Source organism: Lissotriton vulgaris, chromosome 6 (assembly GCF_964263255.1).
Source record: "Lissotriton vulgaris chromosome 6, aLisVul1.2, whole genome shotgun sequence".
In the NCBI taxonomy this organism is placed as follows: domain Eukaryota; kingdom Metazoa; phylum Chordata; class Amphibia; order Caudata; family Salamandridae; genus Lissotriton; species Lissotriton vulgaris.
Window position 1 is genome coordinate 1,411,842,675 of NC_141694.1, and position 26,047 is coordinate 1,411,868,721.

Consider the following 26,047-nt stretch of genomic DNA (forward strand, 5'->3'; position numbering starts at 1 on the left):
CTCAAGCAACTGGTTCATGTGTCTTAACCCGTCCCTTTCACCAGTATCATCCATACCTTTCTTAAGAATGGTGTTCTATAAAGTTAGAAGGGTCAGTTCATGATGAGCTCATGTTTCATTACACAGGATATTTGGTTAATGCTTCTTGTTAAACATATCTGCAGGTGCTCATTGCTACATTTCTCCCTGCACAAGGTCATCTTCCCTTGTAGTTATAGCTCAGCTGTTAAGCTTATAAACTGTGCATGCACCAGAGTATGAAACATTTTGTTTTTTGTTTTGTTAGCGTGAATGAAGAAAAGTAATCCAAACTAACCACCAATTTAGTTGTTGCAGCCTGTTTTCTGGCCCTTTACTTGCATTAAAAACTGAATTCATTCTAAGTGCACAAACAATAATCATGTTAGCGTCCAAACAAGCTTGTAATATATGCAACATAAAAAATACACTTATAACCCTTGCCACAAAGGTCATTATAGTACCTTAAATAATGGTATTTAGGCCAGATATTTTTCCTGCTCTTGGGTGTACAGCATTGACCAGAGAACAGCTTTTCTAAAGCTTGGAGTGAAGTTCATAAAGCATGAAATATGTTTTCTATTATGCACCATAGTGCTCCCATTCTCCTTTCAAAGACCAGGATAAACAAGGAGGTAGAAGTGGGGGAAACAAGCATCCAACATTTTTTCCCTTTTTCTTCCTTTACATCCCATTGACATGTGTCTGATCCCTCCTCCCCTGTGTCATCCAGAACATCCTGGAGTTTGACGATAAGGTACTGTAGAGGCAGAACCAGACCAAAATGCAGAGCACATCCATACGTTACACATGCCAGCCATTTTGAATAATTTAATAAATCGTTTGGGCCTTCCACTGGGAATACATACACAAGCGAGTAATTTTACATCAGTCCCATATTCATCTGTTCTCAATCCCCTTATGTTTTTTTAGAACTTGCTCTAATGAAAAGACTCAGTGGCATGTGCTACACCTCGTAACCAGGTAGTTTCTTTGACTGAGGAGGCTCTGTAGTTGCCCTGGTCTTTCCAGGCCAGTACTTTCATGGCCACTTGGTCTCGCCAGACCGTAGAAATATGAGATAATATTACTCATCAAGTTGTCATGGGTGAAATCCTCTTTAAAAAGTTTCAGAGTGGGTCAGTGTGGCTGGTACAAATGCAGTGTATTTGTCTCAGTTGTTGGTCAAGGCTTTTCAGGCCTTCTCATCACCAATCGGGCAAGTGAGGATTGTGCAGAATTACTGACCGGCATAAAAGCACAGTACAAGTTTCGCCACATAGTCATTGATGAGTTGAGAGCCTCTGCATTCACCTCTGAAGCAGTGGTGTCTTCTTGCATATATAAACTGTTGAAGAAGGCACACAGATTGGAAGGGCTGCCTACATATTATGCAATTTTAAGGTTACATTTAGATTAATTGTATAAAAATGTTATTTTATGTGGATATCCTGCTAATCTCACAATCGTCAAGACTTATTGTTCTTATATTATACACCTTTATCTACTTACAGCCTCTACTGGTAGAACATCCACGTGACAAAGTTCAAGATCCCCCTCTTTTTTTAGTAATTGACACATCCAAGCCTATTATTGAGGCCTGATACAGCTGTAAGGAAGTAATGTATCACTTACAGTCCAGATCACATACTTTCTTCAATCTATTTGATTCATATGATTGCATATTGTTATCTCTCCGAAATAATTCAATCTATTTCATTCTTATAATTACATATTGTTATCTCTTTTTAAATATAGGTTCATCAACAGGGAGGGATGAGGAATCACTGTGTCTGTTTCTTTCCCCGGGGTAGGAGTATAGGTTTATCAAAAAAGAAAAGGGACACTTGTTACACCTTACAACCTTGGGTTCAAGGAAGAAGAGTACCCTCAAAAAACTCAATGCGAATCTGAGTGCGGTATATATGTTTCATCCGCCCCGCATTGAAGTTGTGGCAGTTATCATTGGGATTTCTTCAGTGCGTAAACTGCCCGCCTCATCCAGAGGCACCTCTGGGTTGTTTGGTGCAGTGTCCAGAGATTGAGGGTTTCCCCACTTACAATGTGAAAAAAGAAAATAGAAAAAGAAAAAGAAGCTTGATGTGCAAAAAAGTGAATTAAAAATGAGAAAATTACCCCAAGGATTTATTGGGGGGTAGATTCTCAGTTAGTTTAAAAATGGTGGTACTTACTGCAGACCGAGTTACTGGGTCTGTAAGTATTAGAGTTGTTAAGAATTCGTCGACATGTTTCAGCTCCTTAGGCCCGAGGGGTCTGTGAAGCTTTCGTCAGGACTTACAATAAAACAAAAGATATACTCACACTATTTGTGCGGTATCAGTTTAGTCTTTTCAAGCTAGGAGCAATTATCCAATTTCTGAAAAAGAATTGTATGTTTAGTACAGACAAATGTGTATGAATATACTCTTTTCCAAGTTCATTTGTAACACAATGGGGGAGGAAAAGCAATGTCCTTCTGTGGAGCAAGGCTAAATTATACTCATATTTAAGAATCAAGGGGAGGAGGGTATTGGGGTTCAGTTGTACAAGAGGCCTGGTGAATTTATCGAAAATATCTGGATTGGGTTACATATTATATCTTTAAATGATATTTACTGGGTGTCTCTGTAGCTGTTGGTCAATAATAGCACCTACACAAGTGATGTCGACACAGTGGGTTAGCACCATTCGAAATTATTCAGAAACTCGGCATGCGCCAAATACAAAGTAAATAATGAGAGTCAGATCCCGTCTGACATCGTCCTGTGGCATCATCCGTTTTTTAATAGTAATACTGGTATCTTAAACTGTGCACAGTCATTGTAAACATGTTATACCTCGTAGATGGGAAACAATAAACGCTAAACGCTGATTAGGGCATCAGGCACGCTGTGTGGTTGGTGAAAGAACGGGGGGGTTGGCTCGTTTTCTACAAAATAGTTTATATGTAAAACAGGTATTTAGACGGAACATTTTAAACTCAAATTATGTGACCACTGAAGTCAATACATTGCCCAATACCTTTCTAGGTTATCTCTTTAACAGGGGCACAGGTATATCTATTCCTAACATTCTGGCACTTTGCTTTTCCCCAGCTCCTCCTGCGCTGTAAAGAGGACACAGTCCCTTGCAACATCCATTTAACATTTCAGAGTCTTCATTCTTACAAAAGTATTTTTGTGTGAATAGATTAGGAACCTTACCAACAGCTGCGCCAGGATTGTTCACAAAGAATTTGCTATGTGCATGTGTTCTGATTATTGTAATTACTTATTGCAAAAGGTAACACAAAGGGAGCATAATCTTACCCAATCATCTGAACTTAATTTGCATGGACCACCCCACAATAGATGGTATGGTCACACATAAGAAAATTTTTGCACTTTCATCTCTAATCCACAGAACCACAGACTTGTCTGCCAATTTGAGACCATACCAAACATTAATAACAATTTCGGCATATCCTTACTATGACCCAAAGCTTGCTTGGACCTTATTCTCTTTCTGCAAACTACAAGTTACTTTTCGGAGACCACATAGTATATGAAATATGAATCACCCAACCCAAGTACTCATTTACTGTGACTCCTTCAATATCCCAGTCTACACCTCACATATAATTTAGTGTTGTTTCTCCAATAGGAATACAACCATCATGGTAAACCTCCTGTATACCTCAATCACTATTTATGATCTCTACCTATTTTTTCAGTATATGATATAAGAAGAATACCATAGCATGTTCTTAAGATATGTGTGTCTAAAAGTAAAATATAGGTTCCAATATGAACATGATTGTATATGTTTACAGTCTTAAAAAAGCCCCTGGCCTGTTAGGCATTAGGGGTGAAGCAAGTGCTGGCTGTCCTGCTGAAGATGGTAGTTGAAGATAGCCATAAAGAATACAAATATGTCACTTACACATTAGCCAACTGTGTTGCCTTTTTATTGAAAGTGATCACAAGCTCTAACATTATTGAGATGCAAATACGTTGACTAACTAGTGTAATCCAGGTGAAGGCATTTCAATCCCTTTAGAAACACAATTCTGTACTTGAGATAGGAGCCCTTATACTGATAAAGAAATCCCATAATAACATAAATACTCCACGGATGCCAAGCAAACAAGGGCACTGACCAGCCCACCAGGTCATCTAAAGGCTTAGCCTCTGCTCTCCATCTGCTATTATTAGAGATCCCAGCCTGCCTGGCGAGGGTCTCTATGCCTTTCATCCATCCAGTGCAGTGGTGTGGCAGGTACCCTGAAGGCAGAGTAGTTTGCTGAGTTATGCCATGTCTTTTTGTGCCTGCTTGGCAAACATTTATATTTTACTAGTAGAAACACACAAAGTGAGAGTTTCGGAGAAACAAAAAAATCAGTTGCTCTGACATAAAGGGAGTTCAGTGGCGGATGGACCGCCATTAAAGGGTTTCCTTTTAAGGAGCTGTTTAATGTTTTACTGCAAGAAATCTACCAATGGGGTGGTGGGAAATGCAAACTTGGTGAACGGGGCAGTGGTTAGTTTTTGGTATATGTCCTGCATCCGCCAACCTCTAATTGACCCAATAAGTCCTGCCATACAAAATTCAATACAGCTTTTTCACACCAGAGAACTGCACTAGTTATTTAAACATAAATGTAATAACAAATGTTGTTGGAAACTTTTTTTTTTGATAATCAACTTTATTGATTTTTAATACAAAAGCGAATAAGTTCATTGGTAGCAGATCAAGCTTTAGGAATGGAGAAATTATATCCCACACTTTTGACAGAGGAAATTAGCTCGACTGGATCAGATGTGACATTCCCAATACAAAGGAGACAGACAAGATCACTCAAACTCTCACACGAGTAGCAAATTAAACCATTTACCCCACACTTGTTGGAAACTTTTTAAAGAATTGTGACATAGTTTGGATAATATGCCAGGTGAGGGAGTTCCAGACAGTTCTCTCATCCTCTTTCATGGACTAGAGCTCTTAATGTGTATTAGTTGCCCTCAAACAACTGCTTCAGCCTGACACCCAAAATGTCAGCTTGTATGGAAAAAAGGTAATTCTAAGTGTTTGCCTATCTTAAATCCCACTGGGCGGCAAGGGTTCTTTCTTATACTTAAAATGGTGGCATCTAGGCTACAACAGACTTTTTTCTCAATTTTTTACTTCCAGTTCACATATAAAAAATATATCTTCACCTCTTTTAAAAGCAGATATACTGAAGTTTATGTTGAGTTTATTAAACTAATTAAAGACAGCCAGTGGAAGAATATGTTGTAGAACTGTGCCCAGTGTGTTGTGAGATTCTGTAGGATGGATGTTGCCTTCACCTAGTACTGTAATCTTAGGTGGAACGGTCAGTGTTGCCTGGACTGTCTTAGTTCCCTGATTAAAAATGTAGCTATTGTATATAGGTGTTTGAACAACAATTTATAAACCACTGAGGGCAAGAATGAATCACCTTTCAATATTCTGAAATTCGGGAGTCACTACTATGCTAACCATATGCATATTTAGGTATTTAGGGTGAAACTCAATAGATGTATAATTAAAGGGAAATAAATCACACTATATCTCAGAACCCAAGAAGTCTGGTCAAACAAAGAAGCACACTAGAATGGTGATTGATTGTGATGCAGGACTGTTTTTTCCTCTTCTCAGGATGCCCTTTTTTAGGATTTGTTCTACTTTTTCTGGCCGTGACATGCCTAAAAGTGTCATATTTGGGATTTGTTTATGCCAGAGTTTGTGTAAGGGTTTATGACTTAGAAGTTGTCATACTTGAAACCAGTTTACTAGTTCTAAGGAACTAGGCTTGTCAAGGCATTTTAGGATTGGGATCTGTTGTTCAGAGGGTAGTCTTACTACTTGGCGTGTTTTTAACCCTTGACACATGGACTTCTGTCTGAACGTTTTTCAGAGTCTGTGTAGTCAATTTTATTTATCACTATCACTTGAGCACTGCACTTTATTAATACCACTCTATGATGAACATCATGGCTAGATTACTGACATCCATTCCCGCACCGGCACTATATGGTCAGACGTGGTATGGAATGACCAGCAATTCCCACATGACATAAACTCCACCATAAGGGTGGGCTGATGGGATTTGTTCTAGCTTTTGTTTTCAATAGCATTTGCTCACACATGCATCCAACTGTTTCACAGTCACTGGTATAGTTACACACCATTTCTAGACCTGGTCTGCTCTGTTGTATGTTTTTGCATCTGTTGTTCTTACACTTTGCAAAATGTTAACAGAGAGGATGTTTGTTCAATGCGTTTTTCAGTTTTCCAGAGACAGCTTCCAGGAGTCTATTGCTCTCTATAAATACAGTGCTCCTGAGATTAAAATAATTAATACAATTTGGACCTATAGGTTCATTCCTTCATTTAGGCGCAGATTTGCACATTTTCAGAATTTACAATGTCTTCTAAGAATACTGTTGGAAGCCTGCAAAAGTATAAGGATTGTGACTTCTCAATTTGGACAATGAGGTGGTGGTTCAGAATGCATAATTGCACAGTGTACAGTTTTTATTGATGCAAGTAAGCCTTCCCATTTCCTCATGGATAAGCTCTTCTATGTTGCCACCATTTTTGGGGTTATTCCTTTCTGATTCTCAAACTGGAAATGGATCTACTCCTGTCCTAGAAAAGAGTTAAATCACCAACTGTTTCCAGGGAGGGAATAGATCATGGAGACATTTGTGATTACCCACCTTGACAATGGTTTCTCCATGTGGACTGTTCAGCTTCTGTCTAATAGGAGGTCCACTTTTGTAAATCACCCCAAATTAAACAAATAATAGGAAACATGGGGTATAGTACTGTGAGACTGCAAAAGTTCCAATGCACACCACTGATGGAGGATGTTTAATGAGGAGATGTTTTCAGTGATGATTTTAAGGAAGAACATGTTCAATTAATAAACTAGATTGTGTGACAGTTCTGTGTACTCTGAAACTATGTGTAACATTACTTTGTTAAAAACAGAGTTTTCATTATCAAGTACTATGCAAGCTACCAATTCGACACTTTAAACTGCCTGTAAAATGTGCAAAACGTTAGGCATATATTTTTCTTCCAGACCCGGATTGTCTGGAACTCTCCTCCTGAATTGTCTGTAAAAGAAACATATCCTGGGTCATTTACGAAAATCTTGAAGTATTTCCTTTTCACATTGTATTGTAGCCCTTGCAGGTCAGTAGCCAGCTTCTTTAGTCAGTGACTAGCAGCCCATCCCGACGTTGTCCAGGTAGGACAGACATGTGTGCAATTAGAATTCGCCCCAGCGATATGTGTAGGCGCCGACGCGTGTGTACCTGCTCTGAAGTTCTGGCCTCACAGTCTGCCCCAGCGATATGCGCCTCTTGCCGTCCTGCCGTGCACATCGTGCCCGAGCTCTGCATCCACAACACGGCGTGATGCTCTGAGACGCCACACACTGCGTCTACGTCACCCGACGGTGTATTGAGCCGCCGTGATAGAACGCTGTTCACATGCTCCATACGTCACCCGACGGCGTACACAGGGATAGAACGCTATTCAGGCGCTCCAATCGTACGCACACACCCACCTCCGAGCCGGTTCTACTTTCAACGGACTACTTTGTCACACAACGTGCTTTTACCCTTCTAATGTATATGGTGGGCTGCTGTATAGCCTATGTCCATCTGCTGAAACTGTCCTTTTCAATGCTGTATTGGGTGTTGTGATTGGCGCTGTGGTTCCTGAGCTTACTCGCCTCAAAGGTTTGGGCTCTCTCTTTATAATATTAGTATGGATAGCAGTACAACCCTTGGAGATAGTTTATTAATGATCGCGTTGATTAAACAATGCCATAGCTTTCTCTAATCTCAATTGCATTTAGGTCTAGAAGAACATGCTTACATACTGGTTCAAGCTTGATGGTATGAAATGGCCTTGTGGCTCATAACCCCCTGCATCCACCCAGCTGTCTTGCACAGAGTTCACAAGGGATAACTCAGATTGAAATGTTGCATCTGACAAAAAGACCGATTCTAGAGGGTATTAGAGGTCTTGAAAAAATAAATGGTAAGCCTTAGATGCCTAAAACTACTGCAATATCAAAGAGGGGCTAATTTAAAAAAAAAAGAATACTTAAGGGATATAGGTGATTTTTATTTGTGAGGCAACTCTGGAAATCTCGATGGAAGGCTTGTTCAGATTGCCTTAATACAAGTCACATGGAAATAGGACAGAATTAGAGTGATCAAGTGAAGGGCTGGCATTGCTTATAGCAGTCTAGCATTTCTGAGAAAAGGGGGGGGTGTAGGAGGATGTATAATTAAAGTGATGAGGGAGTGAAGGTTTCTTTCCAAAAAAGGGACTAAGTTTGTTCAGATGACTCTAGCATTCGATTAGTGCAGCGTTACGGAAAATGATGTCCCTTCCACCACCATCACTACCATCATTGTGAGCAGCACCGTTTGTCTTCTTTTGTTTTTGCCGCCAGCCCTTGGTCAGTGGAGCAGAGCTGGGCGAGGGAACGACTGCAGTAGCGGCTCCACAGGGCCTCACGACCTCTACCCCTTGGTTCTTCGATACCGCGGCTGAGGCTGAGGCAAGAGGCAAGGCTAGCGGCCAGTGGCTCGCCCCTCTTCTGGACTGCTCCCCCGTTCTGTGCCCTGTGCCCTGCTAAGGGTCGAGCAGCAGAATCAGCCAGAGATTGCTGAGCCGTCGGCAGCGGCAGGAGTTGAGCGCGGGGGCTGGGCCGAGCTGTGTGCTCAGTCGAGCGGGGAAGGCCCCCGCCCCTCCGCTCCTTTGCCCCTTTGTTCCTCCTCCGCCGCCGCCGATATCCGTGATATCGCAGCCAGCCGGCCGGTCGGCACCCTCTCACCCTAAAAAACGGCCAAGCATCCACCATTACCTCCATAAACCCATAGGTGTGGGGAGAAGAGAGTTGTGCTGCAGGAGTGCCGTACAAAGGGAAAAATAGGAGGACACAGGAGGACACAGCAGCTGTTTGCAGAAGGCAAAAGGTGAGAGGCGCGGGCTGCGAGGCGTTGGGGGAATATCTGCCCCTCCTATCCTTTCGCCCCTAGGAAATTTAAAGGTTAGGGGGGGACCTACAAAAGAGCCCCACAAAATACAACAAATACTACAAAGATCAGCATAAAGGGCTGCGAGAAGAGGGTGGTCATCAACAGGGCCAGGCCAAGGGGCTGAGGAGCATAGTCCCCCACTCGGGACATCCACCAGCGAACGTGCCCCTCCCTATCTCTCGCCCCTCACGAGGGAATTCCTCAGCCAGGGTAATCAGCCATATTTGGCAACATCTGCCAACAGGTAATCACAACAATCACTCAAAAATTATCACTAAAAATAGGGAAGCCAACAAGGCATACAAGGCATACAAACCAAATAATCAAATAACCAAGGATCATCCAAGGAACAACTAAGGAAAATCTGTGGTAAAATGTATCAGAATTACACCAGAACAAAAACAAAACTAACGCTAACAATTTAAGGCTATTTACCATTAGGAGGCATGCAATTTGGTCACACAAAGACAAAAAGGCAGACAGAAGACCTCCAACAAGTCATAGCAAAGACATAACACGCAATCCAGCACAATCAGGCCTTCACAACTCCACCGGCCGCGACCCAGAAAATCCAAAAGACCTACAAGAACAGTGCCAACGCACGTCATGAGGTCAGGAAAGTAACAGCTAACTTCCCGGCCAAACGGCGCAGGACCAACAAGCTCAAACTTACAAACAACACAGACAACTCGCTGACTGAACAAGAAGTACCTCTACTACTAGATTCATCGCCAGAAAGGTCTGAAAGGACTGACATAGACACCAGTAAAACAGAAAGAAAGAACACTCAACCAAAAATCTATTCTTTTTTTTCATTTCTGAAAGAACCTGGCTCTTTCCTAAGTACCTCAAATTGCAACCTTAAGTGCCTCCCCTCGCCAATGGAGCCTGAAGGGGGTTGTCAAAATACCCACATAGAAATCGCGGAAGACAAAAAATGTGGAAACATGTGGAACTTGTACACACCCAAGAAACAGAGTGCACAAACGGAAAGCCTCGACAAAGGCGATACTAGGGGTGACAACGAAATGAACACATATTTCAGCAGTGAAAAGGGTTACCCCCTCGAGCCAAAAATTGTGATACAGACAAACGTGCAGTCACTTGCCATAGCAACAGGGGCAGAGAACAGTAGTAACGAGTCCAACATCGCTACCAAAACAGCCCCACCAGGAACGGGTGAGCCAAACGCCCCAAACCAGGCAGTTATGGAGCCTCCAACGGAAGCGGAACAAACCAACAAAATAAATTACAACTCAGGAGGCAACACCGGCACTGCGAAGGTGGCTCGGGCCACAGGTCGGGACCAGGACATAGCCCTGGGGAGTCTGCTTGCCCAAAAACATGACCACACGGGCGGGGGCAGAGAGCCAGAGAAAACGCTGGAAAGAGAGGAAAGGGAAACAACCGAAATTATAGAAAAATCCAGAAAACTAGACACAATCCAAGCACATGACCAACCAGATGCCTTTAACAGAGAAGAAAACTCCCAGCTAACAACAGAAGAGTGGGAGAGGTTGGTAGCATCATACTCACCAGCTAACAGCCAGGTTGACGGTAACACAGTAGAGAGCACACCAGGCTCAGACAAGACTCCACTAACCGAAGATCACCCAAAAAGCGTGGAAGTCCTATGGACATCATTGCTAAACACGCTTCAATTATCAATAAAGGCCATGCAGTACCACTCAGAAAAAATGGACATCCAACTATCCCTTCTAAACTTCTTGGCCATACATGTAGCCAAAATTGATAACAAGTTGGCAGATATGAATGGCATGATAAAGAGGGTGCAAGCGGAAACCAAAATAGAGCAGCCAAGTTGTGCCTGCTATACAATAGTGGATAAACTTACCACAATCCCTCAACTCCTGGGAAACATCCTGGCGGATTTAAAACAGACAACGGGGAATACAACCACAATCAACCCAGATCCTGGCGAGGAGGGCCTAAAACAACTCCGCAGACATCCCAGAGAACAGGCAGACATTGCAAACCCACAGAACCCACCAACTGCGCCTAACAGCCAAAGAGGAGAGTGCGAGCCAAACAGCCCAACCTGCCCAGAAATCAGTAAACCTATTCACAAAACTTACGCTGGGGTCACAGGGAAATCCTTAACCGCATCGCTGCTGCGGTTATTTTTGCGCTGTGCGGCTGTTTTCAAATAACCGCGTTGGATGACGAGCTCAGCTCGTCATCCGCACACGCCACCCGTGGCTGATGACGAGCTGAGCTGAGCTGAGCTCGTCATCAGCATCGAAGGGGTTAAGGCAGCTCCCCGGCAGTCAAAGGAGTGAAGCCCAGGTGCAAACAAATACAAACCCAGGAAACACGCAAGGGCTAGAACTAGACATCTCCAAAAGTCCCCATAATGAAACCATTGGGTAAGCATGCAAGGAAGAACTGAGGGTAGAAAACAAAAGACCCCGAAAACAAAAAAGGAAAGGAAGAAATAAGACGGCTAACATAAAAGCATTTTTCAATAGGATAACCAAGACCCCAGAAAAAGAAAAAGAAGTAGTAGATGAAACAGAGTCCGCCTACGACCACAAAAAGATCTCCGTTCAAGGAGATGGTAAAGACGACAAAAAGGGAGAATCCCACCCATTCAATCTCAAAGGGGGGACCGTCGGCAGACGGAAGCAAGGGTTCCCCTCTGAAACACGAATTCACAGCAGCCCACAGCACGAATAATCAGGTAGGGCAGGGGGAGGACCCAACAGCAGACAAGATATAAGACAGCTCACGGATAGAAATGGGCCCAGAAGACCGCAAAAAAACAGAGGCCGGGGAGGCGGAAGCAAACAGTGGCATAATACTGTTCATTCCCGAATACAAGTCAAAAGGCAGAGGGGACACCCTCAATCAAGGTAACATCTTACACCTACTATCAACGTTCAGAAAGTATGACTGACATTAGCACTAAAGATCTAGAGGCAGTGGAATTCACCAAAAGTACCCAACTGTCAGATCTGGAGATTACAAAAACAACATGGGCAAGGAATGAAACCGTGACGAGAATAAAGGAACTAGAAGCACACTTTCTGTCCTGGGGGATTCCCCCAAAAAGACTGGAAAAAACAGGGTACCCTGAACCACTACGCCAGGCATATAATGAGCAACAACGTCAAAACCCAACAAACAAACAACCGCACGCAAAAACTGAAAGTGTCTTAAAGGGGGCCAGAAGCCTTTCAGTCTCCAGGATGACCTCTGAGACCAACAGGCAAACTAACCGGCCACCTGGACATGACGATTGGAACTGGATAGCAAGGACAATCAACACAAGGGCCCCAAGGTTCTGACAAAACACTCAACAAAAATACGCAACACAACAACAGCTAGGAATATGTTCTTGAAACATAAATGGCCTAGGGAACAAAAAAGACGATTCGGAGTTCTATGTCTACCTCCAAAAATTTGACATAATAGCACTCCAGGAAACTTGGCTAGACCATCCATATCAAATCCAGGGTTTCAACTCACATCACCTTCCAGCAACAAGAAATGCCAAATATCGCCATCTAAAAGGCGGCCTGACAATATACACTGTCATTAAGAGCTTCAACGACCTTATCCACACAAATGCGATACAGACAGGCAACAATTGCACACTCACTATAGATCTAGAAGTGAGGGAAACAGATCAAAACCAAAGGTTAAGACTTATGAACGTATATCTACATCCCCGGGAGAAAAAAGCTAGAATGAACCTCTTGATGGAAGAAATCTCAAAAACATTGGCAGAAGCGGAAACTCCCAACCTCATAGTAACAGGGGATTTCTATATGTTCCTGGGAGGGCCTCAAACTAGGGACACATGTTTGGAAGATCAGTTCAGAGCATGGAACATACCACAACAAGCAACAAGCAAATGGGACAAACAAAATTGGCTGTCAAGGGCCAGCGTAAAGGACCTAGAACATCTTAACCTGGCAGCGTTAAACGGTGGCTTCATAAATGACATCCCCCCCGTCAGCCACCTTTCACAATTCATCCGTCAGTTCCATCCTAGACTTCACATTCTCATCTCTTCAACTCTTTGGGAAAGTCACGGACTTACGAATAGGCACAATGTCAGCTAGTGACCATCAGCCGCAAGAATTTAGCCTGAACTTCCAGGGGGCCGTGCCATCCACACCAGCAATAAATTTAGGATAGTATCTGTCGGTGGCACAGAAAAGAATAAAATGCAACACAACAAACGTGGAAAGCTTCACAACGGACGCAACAAGCTGGTGGGAAAAGAGCATTACAAACCAGCCGGATTACCTAAGCGCCTGGGAGCAATTCACGAGCAGCCTTGGACAGGCACAAGGGAAGCCAAGATCCCTATAAAGCCGGAGTATCGAAAATGCAATAAACAAATAAAGCAGCTGGAATCAACCGGAAGCCGCTACAAGGCCATAAAGTAAAATTCCAAGATAATGCTCCTCAAAAGAAATATTAATAAACTACTGCGGAAATTACACTGAGATGGACAGAACATCGTGATCCGAAAGGAACTGCAAAAATTAAAACAGATCAAAAAGAGAATAATATGGCATGAAAAAAGGGAAGCAGAGGATGAGTTATGGGCCAGACTTATTCATGTTGCAAAAGGAATCAATACGAGCGAAAGATTCTGGAAGACAGTCAACATACTCCAGAATTCTTGAAGCCCTAGTATTGACTCCTACTTAACTGAGGAAGCCTGGTCCAACTACCTTCAGACCCACTTCAACACAGCAACAGAGTTGGCAGCAACTAGCCGATCGGAGAAGGGCAGAAAAACTCGAGCTTGGAATCCACAACAGGTCATTACCGCATTAAACCCTACTGAAAAACAAATCATAAGTAGGATCGCAAAAGGAAAGGCGGAGGTGGCGCCAGGCCCCAACGGGATACCGCCAAAAGATGGCACAAAATCCAGAGAGGAGAACCTGCAAGTCTAAATTGCTACTTATGGAAAGAGATAGAAAGAAAGAGCAACAGCGCGGCCGTAAAATATCTAAACCAATCAATACATTCATTGTGCCTACAAGAAGGCTGGAAGTGCAGCGGGTCCCATAACATCTTCAAACAGCTAGTTAATAAATCAGTAAGAGCTATCTCACTAATAGAGGACAAAGCAAGCCTAGTCAACTGCCCATGGCTGGATAGTCATTCAAAGCTATACAAGCAGCCTCTGCCAAAGCTATCTAGGGGTCGGGTTCACTAGGCGCATAAAGGAGAAGTTCTTACGCTTACGGCTGGGCCTACTTCCATCACAAAAGCACCTCCCTCCATGGAAAAGGCCCCAAGTAACAATCAACTGCCGAATATGCTGGAACGCACAAGAAGACGTACTACATCTAATCTGCACCTGCAAAAGCTTGGCCACAAAGCGCAGATTTCACTTAAAAGTGCCCTTCAACAAGCTGGGTATAAGATCATGCCGGCAAGCGGTCAAGGCTTGCTTCGATGGAAAAAACATTCAATTAGCAAGCCATGTTGTAAAATTTTTGGAGAAAGCAGAAAAGAAACAAGAAATCCAGATGGCAAACACCGGCTGAAGTTAACTCAAGAAGCAAACTAAAGGGGCACCGAACAGTGATCCAAGCTGCACATTACAACGCGGTTTAAAACCTAGGAGCAAGACCTTCTACACAGCTACCGCAGGCAATACAAGGGACTTACGCTACCGTAAGGGTTACTCAGTGTGAAAGTAGCATACATTTTTGCAGTAACCACTATCTACCGCAGGAAATTATTGCCACCATATATTTTAAAAACCCAGATGCAAGACTTTCAATATAGCCTTTTCAAGCAATACAAGGGACTTATGCGATTTTAATCCATGCTCAGTGTAAAAGTTGCACAAATGTTTGTAGCAATAACTATTCACAAAATGAAGCTATTGAATGCCGCTCGAGAGAGACACTTGCCAGATAGTCAGCAGCACGCTACAGGAGTAGCGCACCAGTTCTGTCTTGCCTGGACCCTTGGGTGGAGAGACTGTTTCCCTGGAGGTTGGCCGCAGAGGAGGTGAGAGGCGCTGCGAGCGGGACTGCGAGGACCAGCATTCCTGCAGAACACCGCCAGCTGGTTCCTCTTCCCGCCCGCGCCACGCCCCCTCCCAGTGCCACGCCCCCCGCCTGAACGCTCTTCACCTCTCGCGGCCCCCGCTTCGCGGGCGCCGCTCGAGAGAGACACTTGCCAGATAGTCAGCAGCACCCTACAGGAGTAGCTCACCAGTTCTGTCTTGCCTGGACCCTTGGGTGGAGAGACTGTTTCCCTGGAGGTTGGCCGCAGAGGAGGTGAGAGGCGCTGCGAGCGGGACTGCGAGGACCAGCATTCCTGCAGAACACCGCCAGCTGGTTCCTCTTCCCGCCCGCGCCGCGCCCCCTCCCAGTGCCACGCCCCCCGCCTGAACGCTCTTCACCTCTCGCGGCCCCCGCTTTGCGGGCGCCGCTCGAGAGAGACACTTGCCAGATAGTCAGCAGCACGCTACAGGAGTAGCTCACCAGTTCTGTCTTGCCTGGACCCTTGGGTGGAGAGACTGTTTCCCTGGAGGTTGGCCGCAGAGGAGGTGAGAGGCGCTGCGAGCGGGACTGCGAGGACCAGCATTCCTGCAGAACACCGCCAGCTGGTTCCTCTTCCCGCCCGCGCCGCGCCCCCTCCCAGTGCCACGCCCCCCGTCTGAACGCTCTTCACCTCTCGCGGCCCCCGCTTTGCGGGCGCCGCTCGAGAGAGACACTTGCCAGATAGTCAGCAGCACGCTACAGGAGTAGCTCACCAGTTCTGTCTTGCCTGGACCCTTGGGTGGAGAGACTGTTTCCCTGGAGGTTGGCCGCAGAGGAGGTGAGAGGCGCTGCGAGCGGGACTGCGAGGACCAGCATTCCTGCAGAACACCGCCAGCTGGTTCCTCTTCCCGCCCGCGCCGCGCCCCCTCCCAGTGCCACGCCCCCCGCCTGAACGCTCTTCACCTCTCGCGGCCCCCGCTTCGCGGGCGCCGCTCGAGAGAGACACTTGCCAGATAGTCAGCAGCACGCTACAGGAGTAGCTCACCAGTTCTGTCTTGCCTGGACCCTTGGGTGGAGAGACTGTTTCCCTGGAGGTTGGCCGCAGAGGAGGTGAGAGGCGCTGCGAGCGGGACTGCGAGGACCAGCATTCCTGCAGAACACCGCCAGCTGGTTCCTCTTCCCGCCCGCGCCGCGCCCCCTCCCAGTGCCACGCCCCCCGCCTGAACGCTCTTCACCTCTCGCGGCCCCCGCTTCGCGGGCGCCGCTCGAGAGAGACACTTGCCAGATAGTCAGCAGCACGCTACAGGAGTAGCTCACCAGTTCTGTCTTGCCTGGACCCTTGGGTGGAGAGACTGTTTCCCTGGAGGTTGGCCGCAGAGGAGGTGAGAGGCGCTGCGAGCGGGACTGCGAGGACCAGCATTCCTGCAGAACACCGCCAGCTGGTTCCTCTTCCCGCCCGCGCCGCGCCCCCTCCCAGTGCCACGCCCCCCGCCTGAACGCTCTTCACCTCTCGCGGCCCCCGCTTCGCGGGCGCCGCTCGAGAGAGACACTTGCCAGATAGTCAGCAGCACGCTACAGGAGTAGCTCACCAGTTCTGTCTTGCCTGGACCCTTGGGTGGAGAGACTGTTTCCCTGGAGGTTGGCCGCAGAGGAGGTGAGAGGCGCTGCGAGCGGGACTGCGAGGACCAGCATTCCTGCAGAACACCGCCAGCTGGTTCCTCTTCCCGCCCGCGCCGCGCCCCCTCCCAGTGCCACGCCCCCCGCCTGAACGCTCTTCACCTCTCGCGGCCCCCGCTTCGCGGGCGCCGCTCGAGAGAGACACTTGCCAGATAGTCAGCAGCACGCTACAGGAGTAGCTCACCAGTTCTGTCTTGCCTGGACCCTTGGGTGGAGAGACTGTTTCCCTGGAGGTTGGCCGCAGAGGAGGTGAGAGGCGCTGCGAGCGGGACTGCGAGGACCAGCATTCCTGCAGAACACCGCCAGCTGGTTCCTCTTCCCGCCCGCGCCGCGCCCCCTCCCAGTGCCACGCCCCCCGCCTGAACGCTCTTCACCTCTCGCGGCCCCCGCTTCGCGGGCGCCGCTCGAGAGAGACACTTGCCAGATAGTCAGCAGCACGCTACAGGAGTAGCTCACCAGTTCTGTCTTGCCTGGACCCTTGGGTGGAGAGACTGTTTCCCTGGAGGTTGGCCGCAGAGGAGGTGAGAGGCGCTGCGAGCGGGACTGCGAGGACCAGCATTCCTGCAGAACACCGCCAGCTGGTTCCTCTTCCCGCCCGCGCCGCGCCCCCTCCCAGTGCCACACCCCCCTGCCATTTATAAGACCTCCTGGCCACGCGCATCGCGGGACGCGCGCGGGGCGGAGAACGGGGCGAAGACCGGGCAAAGAGCGGGCCGTTTTAGGCCGTTAGAGGCAGGTAGAGACTGGACTGGGCCACCCCATTTGATTTTACCACTCAACTCCTTACGTTCTCCTTCCAGGCACTTCATTTTGTGCCTACCATGGCAACCCGCGAGTTTAGAGACAGAGCGGCCAAATCCAAATTGAAAAATGGCACCTTGGATGATTTTATCACTAGGACCCACACTGCAATTGATAATGAAATAACTAAGATGCAACACAGGGTCTCTTTAGAACTCGAAGCTGCTAGAAGATTGTCAGTTGAGCTAACCGCTGCCAAAAAATCCTCCCTTGGGCCTATTGCATGGGCCAAAACACCAGAGCGCTCGCTTGGCACTGCTCCCACTCTGATCGTCATAAATGCCGATATTCATCAACCGCAAGTGGACAGTATACCCTTGCTACAGGGGGGATCTCCTCCAAAACCCACTCTTTCCCGACAATTCCACCCGGGTGAAATTGCCGAGCAAAAGAAGGAAACCGAGGTGGGTTCATCCCCTAAAGCTACAATCAACCACGCTACGCTACCAAAAGGTGGCAACCCTCCTATGCCTCAAAATGGCCCACACAACAAAAGGAAGCGTAACCACACCTCGGCATATTCAAGGAAAAAGGCCAAAATAGCCAAGGCCCAGCTACTAACTAAGGCACCTCCCCCTGCTCCGCTGCCAAGAACCAAGACCTCTCCCCTGGAAACGCGCCTAGTAAACATTCCCCTGCATACAGTAGTCATCCAAGAAAATAATGATCTCACCATAGAAAGTGACACTGCTGGAACTCCGCTCTGCACTATTAAAGGAAAGGGCGTTGAGTTTCTGACTGTCGTCTGGGAAACACTTAACAAACTTCTTTCCCCTCTAGAAGTGAGATTTACACATATAGAAACACAGCTTCTGGAAATAGAAAAAAGCATTTTAAATCTGGCCACTATTACCATGCAGAATGCTAAACCAACATGTTCACATGGAACTCCGCCTCCCACAGTACCATCTGTCCCTGTGACCCAAGCTGCTGTGAACTTGCAGGCGCCTATGAAGGCTAAGTCCCTGGGAGCAACCAATGCTACTCTGCCTCCCCCCCCTGCTGTAACTTCCTCTGCTGCCAGTCCTATTGTTATTCCCAAGGCCAAACCAATTCCCAAACCTCGAACCAAGGCAAACACTTATAATCCTCCAAATAGGGCAATGACGTCCACTATCCAACCGGCGGCTAAAACTCTTCCGCCACCCCCATCAGTCATACCCGGCCAAAGGGTACCACCCTCGACAGATCAGCCCAATCCGAGGCAAAATGGCCAGAATGCTAACCATCTAACATCGCAGAGAGCTAGTACTAGTTACATACGCTCAAGGGGATATGTAGATCTCCCCCCCGAGGTTAGCTCCTATGTTGTAGTGTTGACCGGGGTAACTGAATTGACACATAACCAGCAGGAAAACTTTGCCTCCTTAAAGAACAAGGTGATCCACTGGTTTGACGTCAACAAACCAATACCCAACCACCTAAGGAGTAAAATCCTTATGGTGCGGAGGGTACCCTGGGTAGGCACCACACAAAAGTCCACTAGTGGCGATTGTGTGATTGTATCCTTCGAGGATCCAAACACTGCACACGCCATTTATTCTTGGATCAACCATAGCACAACCCCAACAATAATAGCCAGACCCCTCACTTTTTTCTATCCACCCCGCCTCCATTCATCCCAGGGGGGGAATTGGAGAAGGATCCCGGAGAGGAACCACACATGGGGAGGGCAAAGTAACTTTTGGCCAGATGCACTTGGTGGCTGGAACGGGGCACCGATCTCTAATAGATACGGGTGTCTTGAGGAAGTGGATTGACTTCCACACTTGACAACCATCGCACCATCATCACCCACCCCAAAAAGCTCTCAATCTTATTCTATGGGTGATCTATCAACCCACATTGTATCAAACGCACACATGGGTGGCCAAACTCTTCCACCAACAGCAAATCATGCAAAGGCCCACAAATCTAGAGTAGGGCCAGGTTGGCACGACAATCGCCCACCAAAGCCATTAAATACTGATCCCCATGTGAGGACTAAAGAAAGCCCCCCCATATCACACAGCCCCAAACTAAATAGCGTTCCATTGGACGTATTTCCACCTAATCAATATGGCAAACCCTTAACACATGATAGTTCTCAGATATCAGACATCAATAGTACACTAGAGGCTCCGGGTGTAATCTCCATTCTCTCCTGGAATGTGGCAGGGCTATCCAATAAAGTAGATACGCCTGATTGGGGGGATCTCATTGAGGGCTACGATGTATGTCTCCTACAAGAGACATGGGCAAGAGAAAAACACTCCCGGCAGGGTTTCGCCATCTTTGATATTGAAGCAAAATGGGGAGGAAAGGGCCGACCTTCAGGAGGACTTTCGATCTGGGTTGGGTCCCACTTGGGATGTAGGGCCACACACCTGGAAACCAATTCTTGTGACTTCCAGTGCGTCTCCCTCGAATGGCCATGCGGAGGGAAGGTTACATTGATTAACATATATTCAAGACCAGTGGGGGTTGCAGCAACCTCGGGACCAGTGGAGGATCTAGCTCAGTTCCTTGACACACATAATTTCTGCTCCCCCCTAATTGTAGGTGGAGATTTTAATCATCAATATGAACCACTTACTGACTACCTGGTGGGTATATCTAGTGAAGAGGATGAATTGTGGAATATCCCTACCCTGACAGATCCAGTGACCAGGGCATGTTCCCCACTTGCAACCCAAATAATGTCCCTCACGCTTAGTCACTCGCTGAGGGCTTGTAATGGCCGGATCAAAGGCGACATCCCGCCTAAAAATACTTTTAACAGGCTGGGCTATGAGTCACGGATTGACTACATAATGGTCCCAACTAGGGACTGGAGGAAAGTGAAAGACTTTCGAGTTATCCCCAGACTTGATAGTGACCACAACTTGCTCTCACTAAAATTCGAGATCCATGGCCGGCAAATAGACAAGGTCGACAACAATTCTGCATCACAGTCTGACCTTGTGCTATCCAGCAATAGGCGCAGAATTAAATGGGCCAAATTGCTGGAGAACCATAGTAACATTGAGAGACTCTATGCACTAGTCGTCCCCGCCCTGGAAAAAGTAGAGCGTTGTATGCACCACTCAGTTAGCGAATCTGAAATTAATCTTACAGGTAGTTTAGGGGTACCCACTCCCCCTTCATGCAAGCCGGCACAATTGTCTGAACTCGGTAACATCCACTCTGAACTATGTACTAACCTTGCAGAGGTGCTGAATCCAGTGTCCAGGCCTCACAAGTCCAAGCAGAGAAGAGCCACCTAGTTCAATGCCTCCTGTAGGGAAGCAAAAGCTACACTATTGAAATCACTCAAAGCACGAGACACTTCAAACATAATTAGGGAGAGACGACTAGCTTACAAATCAGCCCTCCATGCTGCAAAAATAGACTGGGATGAGGGGAACTGGTCTAAAATAACAGCTGCCCTTGCATGCCGAGATTCATGGACTTTCTGGCAGATCGTTAGGCACGGCTCGGCCGAACCATTTGTAGCAGTTGAGGCCAATATAGCACCATCTGTATGGGAGGAACATTTCAAAAATTTATACGAACCACATAGCAGTGACCAGGTGACGAACGAACCTGCAGAAGGGCACCACTCCACTAACAATAGTGTAATTGACATGGATGGTTTTAGTATAGAGGAAATCACTATGGCAATTACGTCCCTGCCTGCAGGTAAGGCGCCGGGCCTGGACAGGCTCCCAGGCGACCTTTACAAACACGAACCTAAAATCTGGGCTCCCTATCTCGGGGTGCTATTTAATTCCATTCTGAAAGGCATGCCAATTCCTTCGACCTGGCCGGGGGCCGAAATAGTTCCAATCTTTAAAAAGGGGTCCCCCCTCCTCCCGGCCAATTACAGGCCAATCGACTTAATCGATGTATCCCAAAAACTCTTTTCTAAGCTACTGTTAAACCGCTTACATGAGTGGATCAGGGATTTTAACATCCTCAGCCCCTTTCAAGCAGGCTTTAGGGAGAAGGTCTCCACCATTGACCAGGTCTTTCGTCTTGTCCTCATACACTGGAAAACGGTGCAGTTGGAGGGTGGCAGCCTCTACACTGTATTCGTGGACCTGAGGGCAGCGTTCGACCTGGTCCCCAGGAACAAGCTGTGGGAGGTCCTTGCTAATTTGGGGGTTCCCGAAGGCCTGCTGAAAATGATAATCCGCCTTCATAGCACTAACTTTGCCCAGGTCAGATGTGGTAGGATGGGTGCAATGTCCGAGAGGTTCCCCGTTGGCAGGGGGGTAAGGCAGGGTTGTGTGCTTGCACCAACCCTGTTTTGCCTTTATGTCAACGGGGTAATCTCCCATTTAGCGAGGGTACCCAACTCTGACGCCCCAAAACTAGCCCCCGAAAGGGTGCCAGCCATCATGTTTGCCGATGACACACTGTTACTATCAAAGTCGGCAACGGGCATTCAGCGCATCCTCAACGGCTTTGTGGACTTCTGTGAGGCCCATGGATTAGAAATCAACGCCATCAAAACGAAATTCATGGTCCTCAACCCCCCACAGAAATTCCATTTTAGTCCAAGCATTGCACACATCAGGCTCGAAAGAGTGAAAACCTTCGAATATCTGGGCATTGTGCTAAATGATAAACTTACTTGGAACACACATCTGGAGAAGGCAGCACTTAAATTGACCCAACACTCGGGGGGCATTATGAAACTCTTGGCAAACAATAAATCCTCAATTAGGCCCATCGGCCCTCCAATACAGATATACAAATCTCAGGCCAAGGGGGCCGCTATCTATGGATCTGAACTCTGGGGCCACGCCAAAACATCAATGCTCTTGAAGGTGGAAAATAAATTCATCCGTAATCTTGTTGGGCTACCACCGAGCACTCCCCTTGTCCCCCTCAGGATGGACCTAGGCCTATGCCCGCTCGATGAGGATTTGGCCCTACGCCCACTGGCCTTCTGGCGCAGACTATGGACAACTCCGGAATTGGCCAGCTACAGAGAAGGACTTCAGGAGGTCCTTGCTATCCCAGGTGCTGGAAAAATTAAATGGCTTAATTCCATCAAACTGGAATTGGAGGCCTTGGGTCTCTCAACAATGTGGTCTGATCCTTTGAATACGTGCCATCTCCTCTCTAAAAAGGAACTAGTCAAGTCTTACCGTGATAGCAAATTGTCCTTGCTACTTAATCATCAAAACCTCGGGACTCTGACAGTTTCCTTTCTGTCCCACAAGGCCAACTATAATATGGAACCAACTCTGGATAAAATGTATCCCTCCATATTGAGGAAATTATACCTACAGTGGAGACATGGATCCCTCCCCATTAGAACTCTTACATCTAAATGGAGTGACGATGCAAGCAGTACTTGTCCAGCCTGCAGAACTTCGGATGAAACTGAACTCCACATCCTTTTTCTCTGCCCTGCCTATCGAGAGATCCGAAGGTACTGGATTGCTCCCCTATGCAGGAATCTGGGACTTGCGAGGTGTCTGGCCGCCTTCAGAGTCTTAAAAACTGATCTGTCGGACTATATTGTGTTTGCTATGGCCAAGTACTTGGGCGCTCTCTGGTCTATTAGAAGGAAATATCTCAGGGCTCTGACTTGATTTTCAGTACATAGGGTTTTTTGTAAGAAATCCTTTTATAAATTTTACAATTTGCTGTATAAATCTTTTTAAATGAACCAGTTTTTAATGTGTATTACAACCGTCTTTTATGGTAAAGTTTTACCGAAATAAAGATATTTTGAATTGAATTGAATTGAATATCTTTTATAATAATTGTATTTAACTAATGTATTTATATTTGCAATGGTTTTAATTAACTGAGCAATAAAGATTACTTACTTACCATCAGTTGCCAAGGGAAAAGACAGGATATCAAGGATAATCTTGCCTGTAGTTGAAAACACTAAAGCAGCAAATCACATGTCTTTTACATTGATTTTAAAACATGTATTTTCTGATTCTGATTAATTAACTTTAATCTACCACATTCCACAGGGTCATTGTTGAAGTTTTGGAGACGCTTATGTCTTCTTTAATGGAGTGGTGTTAAGGAAGTTAGTTATTCTTGTAATTGTGAGTATATATCCTCACTGCCATTTTTAGAAATTTGCCTCACCTGATATGTACGTATGAATCCCACTTCTGTGATAACCTCTGGAGAAAACCAAAACATGAGTTGGTACTAGTAGAACATATATTCATCGTGTTCCTCTGAATTTATTGTGCATGTGACACTGAGGTTTTCAGAATAAGCCTGCCTTTCTCAGAAAATGTATGTTTGGGAACATTGCACTAGCTGTCTTTCACTCCTAAATCTATCTAAACTGAAAGCATATGTACCTATATTGATTACAGGTTGTCCTGGACAGTGTTAAATCTAATGTGGTCCCTGTGCTCTATGACCACTGTGGGATGACTCTGGAGAGTCTACTGTTTCTCGTAGAAAAGGCTCTGGATGGTCGAAGAGCAATGAGTATTGGCATCTTTGTGGATGGAAATTCACGGGAGATGAACCTCCTTCAAGGTAAGATATCCAGCTCCACCTAGCCTCCAAGTTAAAGCTATCTTGTAATTGCTGAGGACAGCATAATGGTTAAGCGTGAGATATTTCACAATTTGTTTTGTGTAATGGTTAAACGTAACCATGCTGTCATTTGTTAGCTTACAGAGTGTGGTTCTTTTGTGCACAACTTTACTGGGAATTGTCTCCTCAATGTTACTAATTGTTCCAGAGGCCACATCTGATACAGTATTTTGAAAAGTCATATTGAGAAAGTTCTTTCTAGCTGAGGATGGGTAAAAATTGAACAAGTCAAATAATTCTTTGTTCAAATGTGTATGTTTCCATAGGGTGCAAAGTAGGAGCCTCTAATGTTGTCAGCCCTGAGGTACGAGAATTTTGGGAGAAGCTGGGAGGTTGTGTGGTGTCTCAGGAAGAGGGCGGTCAGATCCACACATTTGTTCCACTAGCAGCATCAGGTTAGTAAGTATCATGAGAGCAAGTGCAACAATAAAAAAAAAATCATTACTGTTTTACTTTTACTTTGAAGAGAGTGAATTTAAACCAATCCGGCAACGCAGATTGGAAAGTGCATGTGGCAAAAAGATACGTTTCATTGGGTATTAATACTGTCACCTGAAAAAAATCACCTCAAGGTTTTTCCCTAGTGAAAGACATGCAATGTGTCGCTATTCAGGCCAAATCTGTAGATCAATGTTATAGGGAACGTGGTCCCAGCATATACATTTCAACGAACACAAACAATATTTTACACTAAATCTCAAGTGAAAACAATTTAAAGAGAGATGTTATTTAATCACATCCTCATCAAGGCATATGTATGACAAAGTTTTATAAAAAAAATATACAATGTGCCCAGAAGGAAGGGGGAAGTGGGGTAGGTAAGTGGTTTATGTGAGGATTGGGGTTTCGTGGAAGATATTAAAGATCCAGTGAGGTCACAGAATACATTTGTTGACATCACAAAAGCATGTTTACATAAGCCACATAAAAGGGACACCTAGGCCATATATTGAAACACAGTAATCAAAATCTGTTGTTCATGGATAGGTAAGGATGTAAAAGTGGACGTTTCGACCCCTGATTGATGTACGTTAAGTTCCACCTTAATACGGGGTCTTCCTCAGGACTGTTTTTTGATGGTGTGGGTGAGTAGGGGCACCTAGGGTCAATGGAATATGAATTAAAATTACAAAGATACACCTATTCATGCGAAGGCATAGAAATTACAAATATTTACCATAGAATGCCTGATTTGTGGCGCAAATTCAATGGGACAAGGTGGACCCGCAGGCTCCTGATGAAAAGAGAGCGATATCACGCCTGAAATATAAGGTGTATGCATGAGTGGCCTATCAATAAAGTACCATCATCATAAGTGTCAAAGCTAATGACCTACTCCAACTAACCCCTTTATAGGAGACCTCAAGATACTTCCATGGGGGGGAAAAAAAGAGGATTTGCTCCTCTCAAATCCGTGCACGGTAGGGGAGGGTGCGCGCTATGTGAATGCACAGTATTGAGCATAACCTAGGTTATTATTGCATCATCCATTTACAAATAAATAACAGCAGAGGGCCAAGGTCTAGAACTCAATTATACATTCGTACCAGCTAATCATGCGTTAAGCGTGAAAGGGAGCAAATTACCAAACAACAAATGTAAGCTAAAAACAGACGCCCTCGAGTGCACTGGAATTAGCTCAAACCCTTATCTCAAAGACAGCAAAATCGACAAATAATAAATACCTCTTGGCGGGTATGCGCTTTTAATGATTATGACAGATGAATCTGTGAGAAAAACGGGGAGAGATTGAAACCTCTGAGTTTGAAAAAACTCTGTGTATTCTGAATAACATCAAAAAGAACAATAATGGCTAACTCACCGAACCAAGGTGACTTGCAATTTCAAGTTCAAGTTTAAAGACAGACCGCCCGTGACTCAATCTGAAAGAGGGGGTCAGAACAATATACCATCATTAGCCTCTACTGGGTAAACAATCGTTCC

General features: G+C 45.8%; 1 protein-coding gene across 1 annotated transcript in view; it reads left to right on the top strand.

Annotated features, from left to right (window-relative positions):
* Positions 1-26,047, top strand: part of ECT2L (epithelial cell transforming 2 like) — a 566,170-nt gene that overhangs the window by 194,702 nt on the left and 345,421 nt on the right. The window contains exons 9-10 of the mRNA XM_086927539.1: positions 23,875-24,043; positions 24,370-24,498. Coding sequence (XP_086783665.1) covers positions 23,875-24,043; positions 24,370-24,498 — 298 coding nt within the window. The remainder of the gene's footprint in view (positions 1-23,874; positions 24,044-24,369; positions 24,499-26,047) is intronic.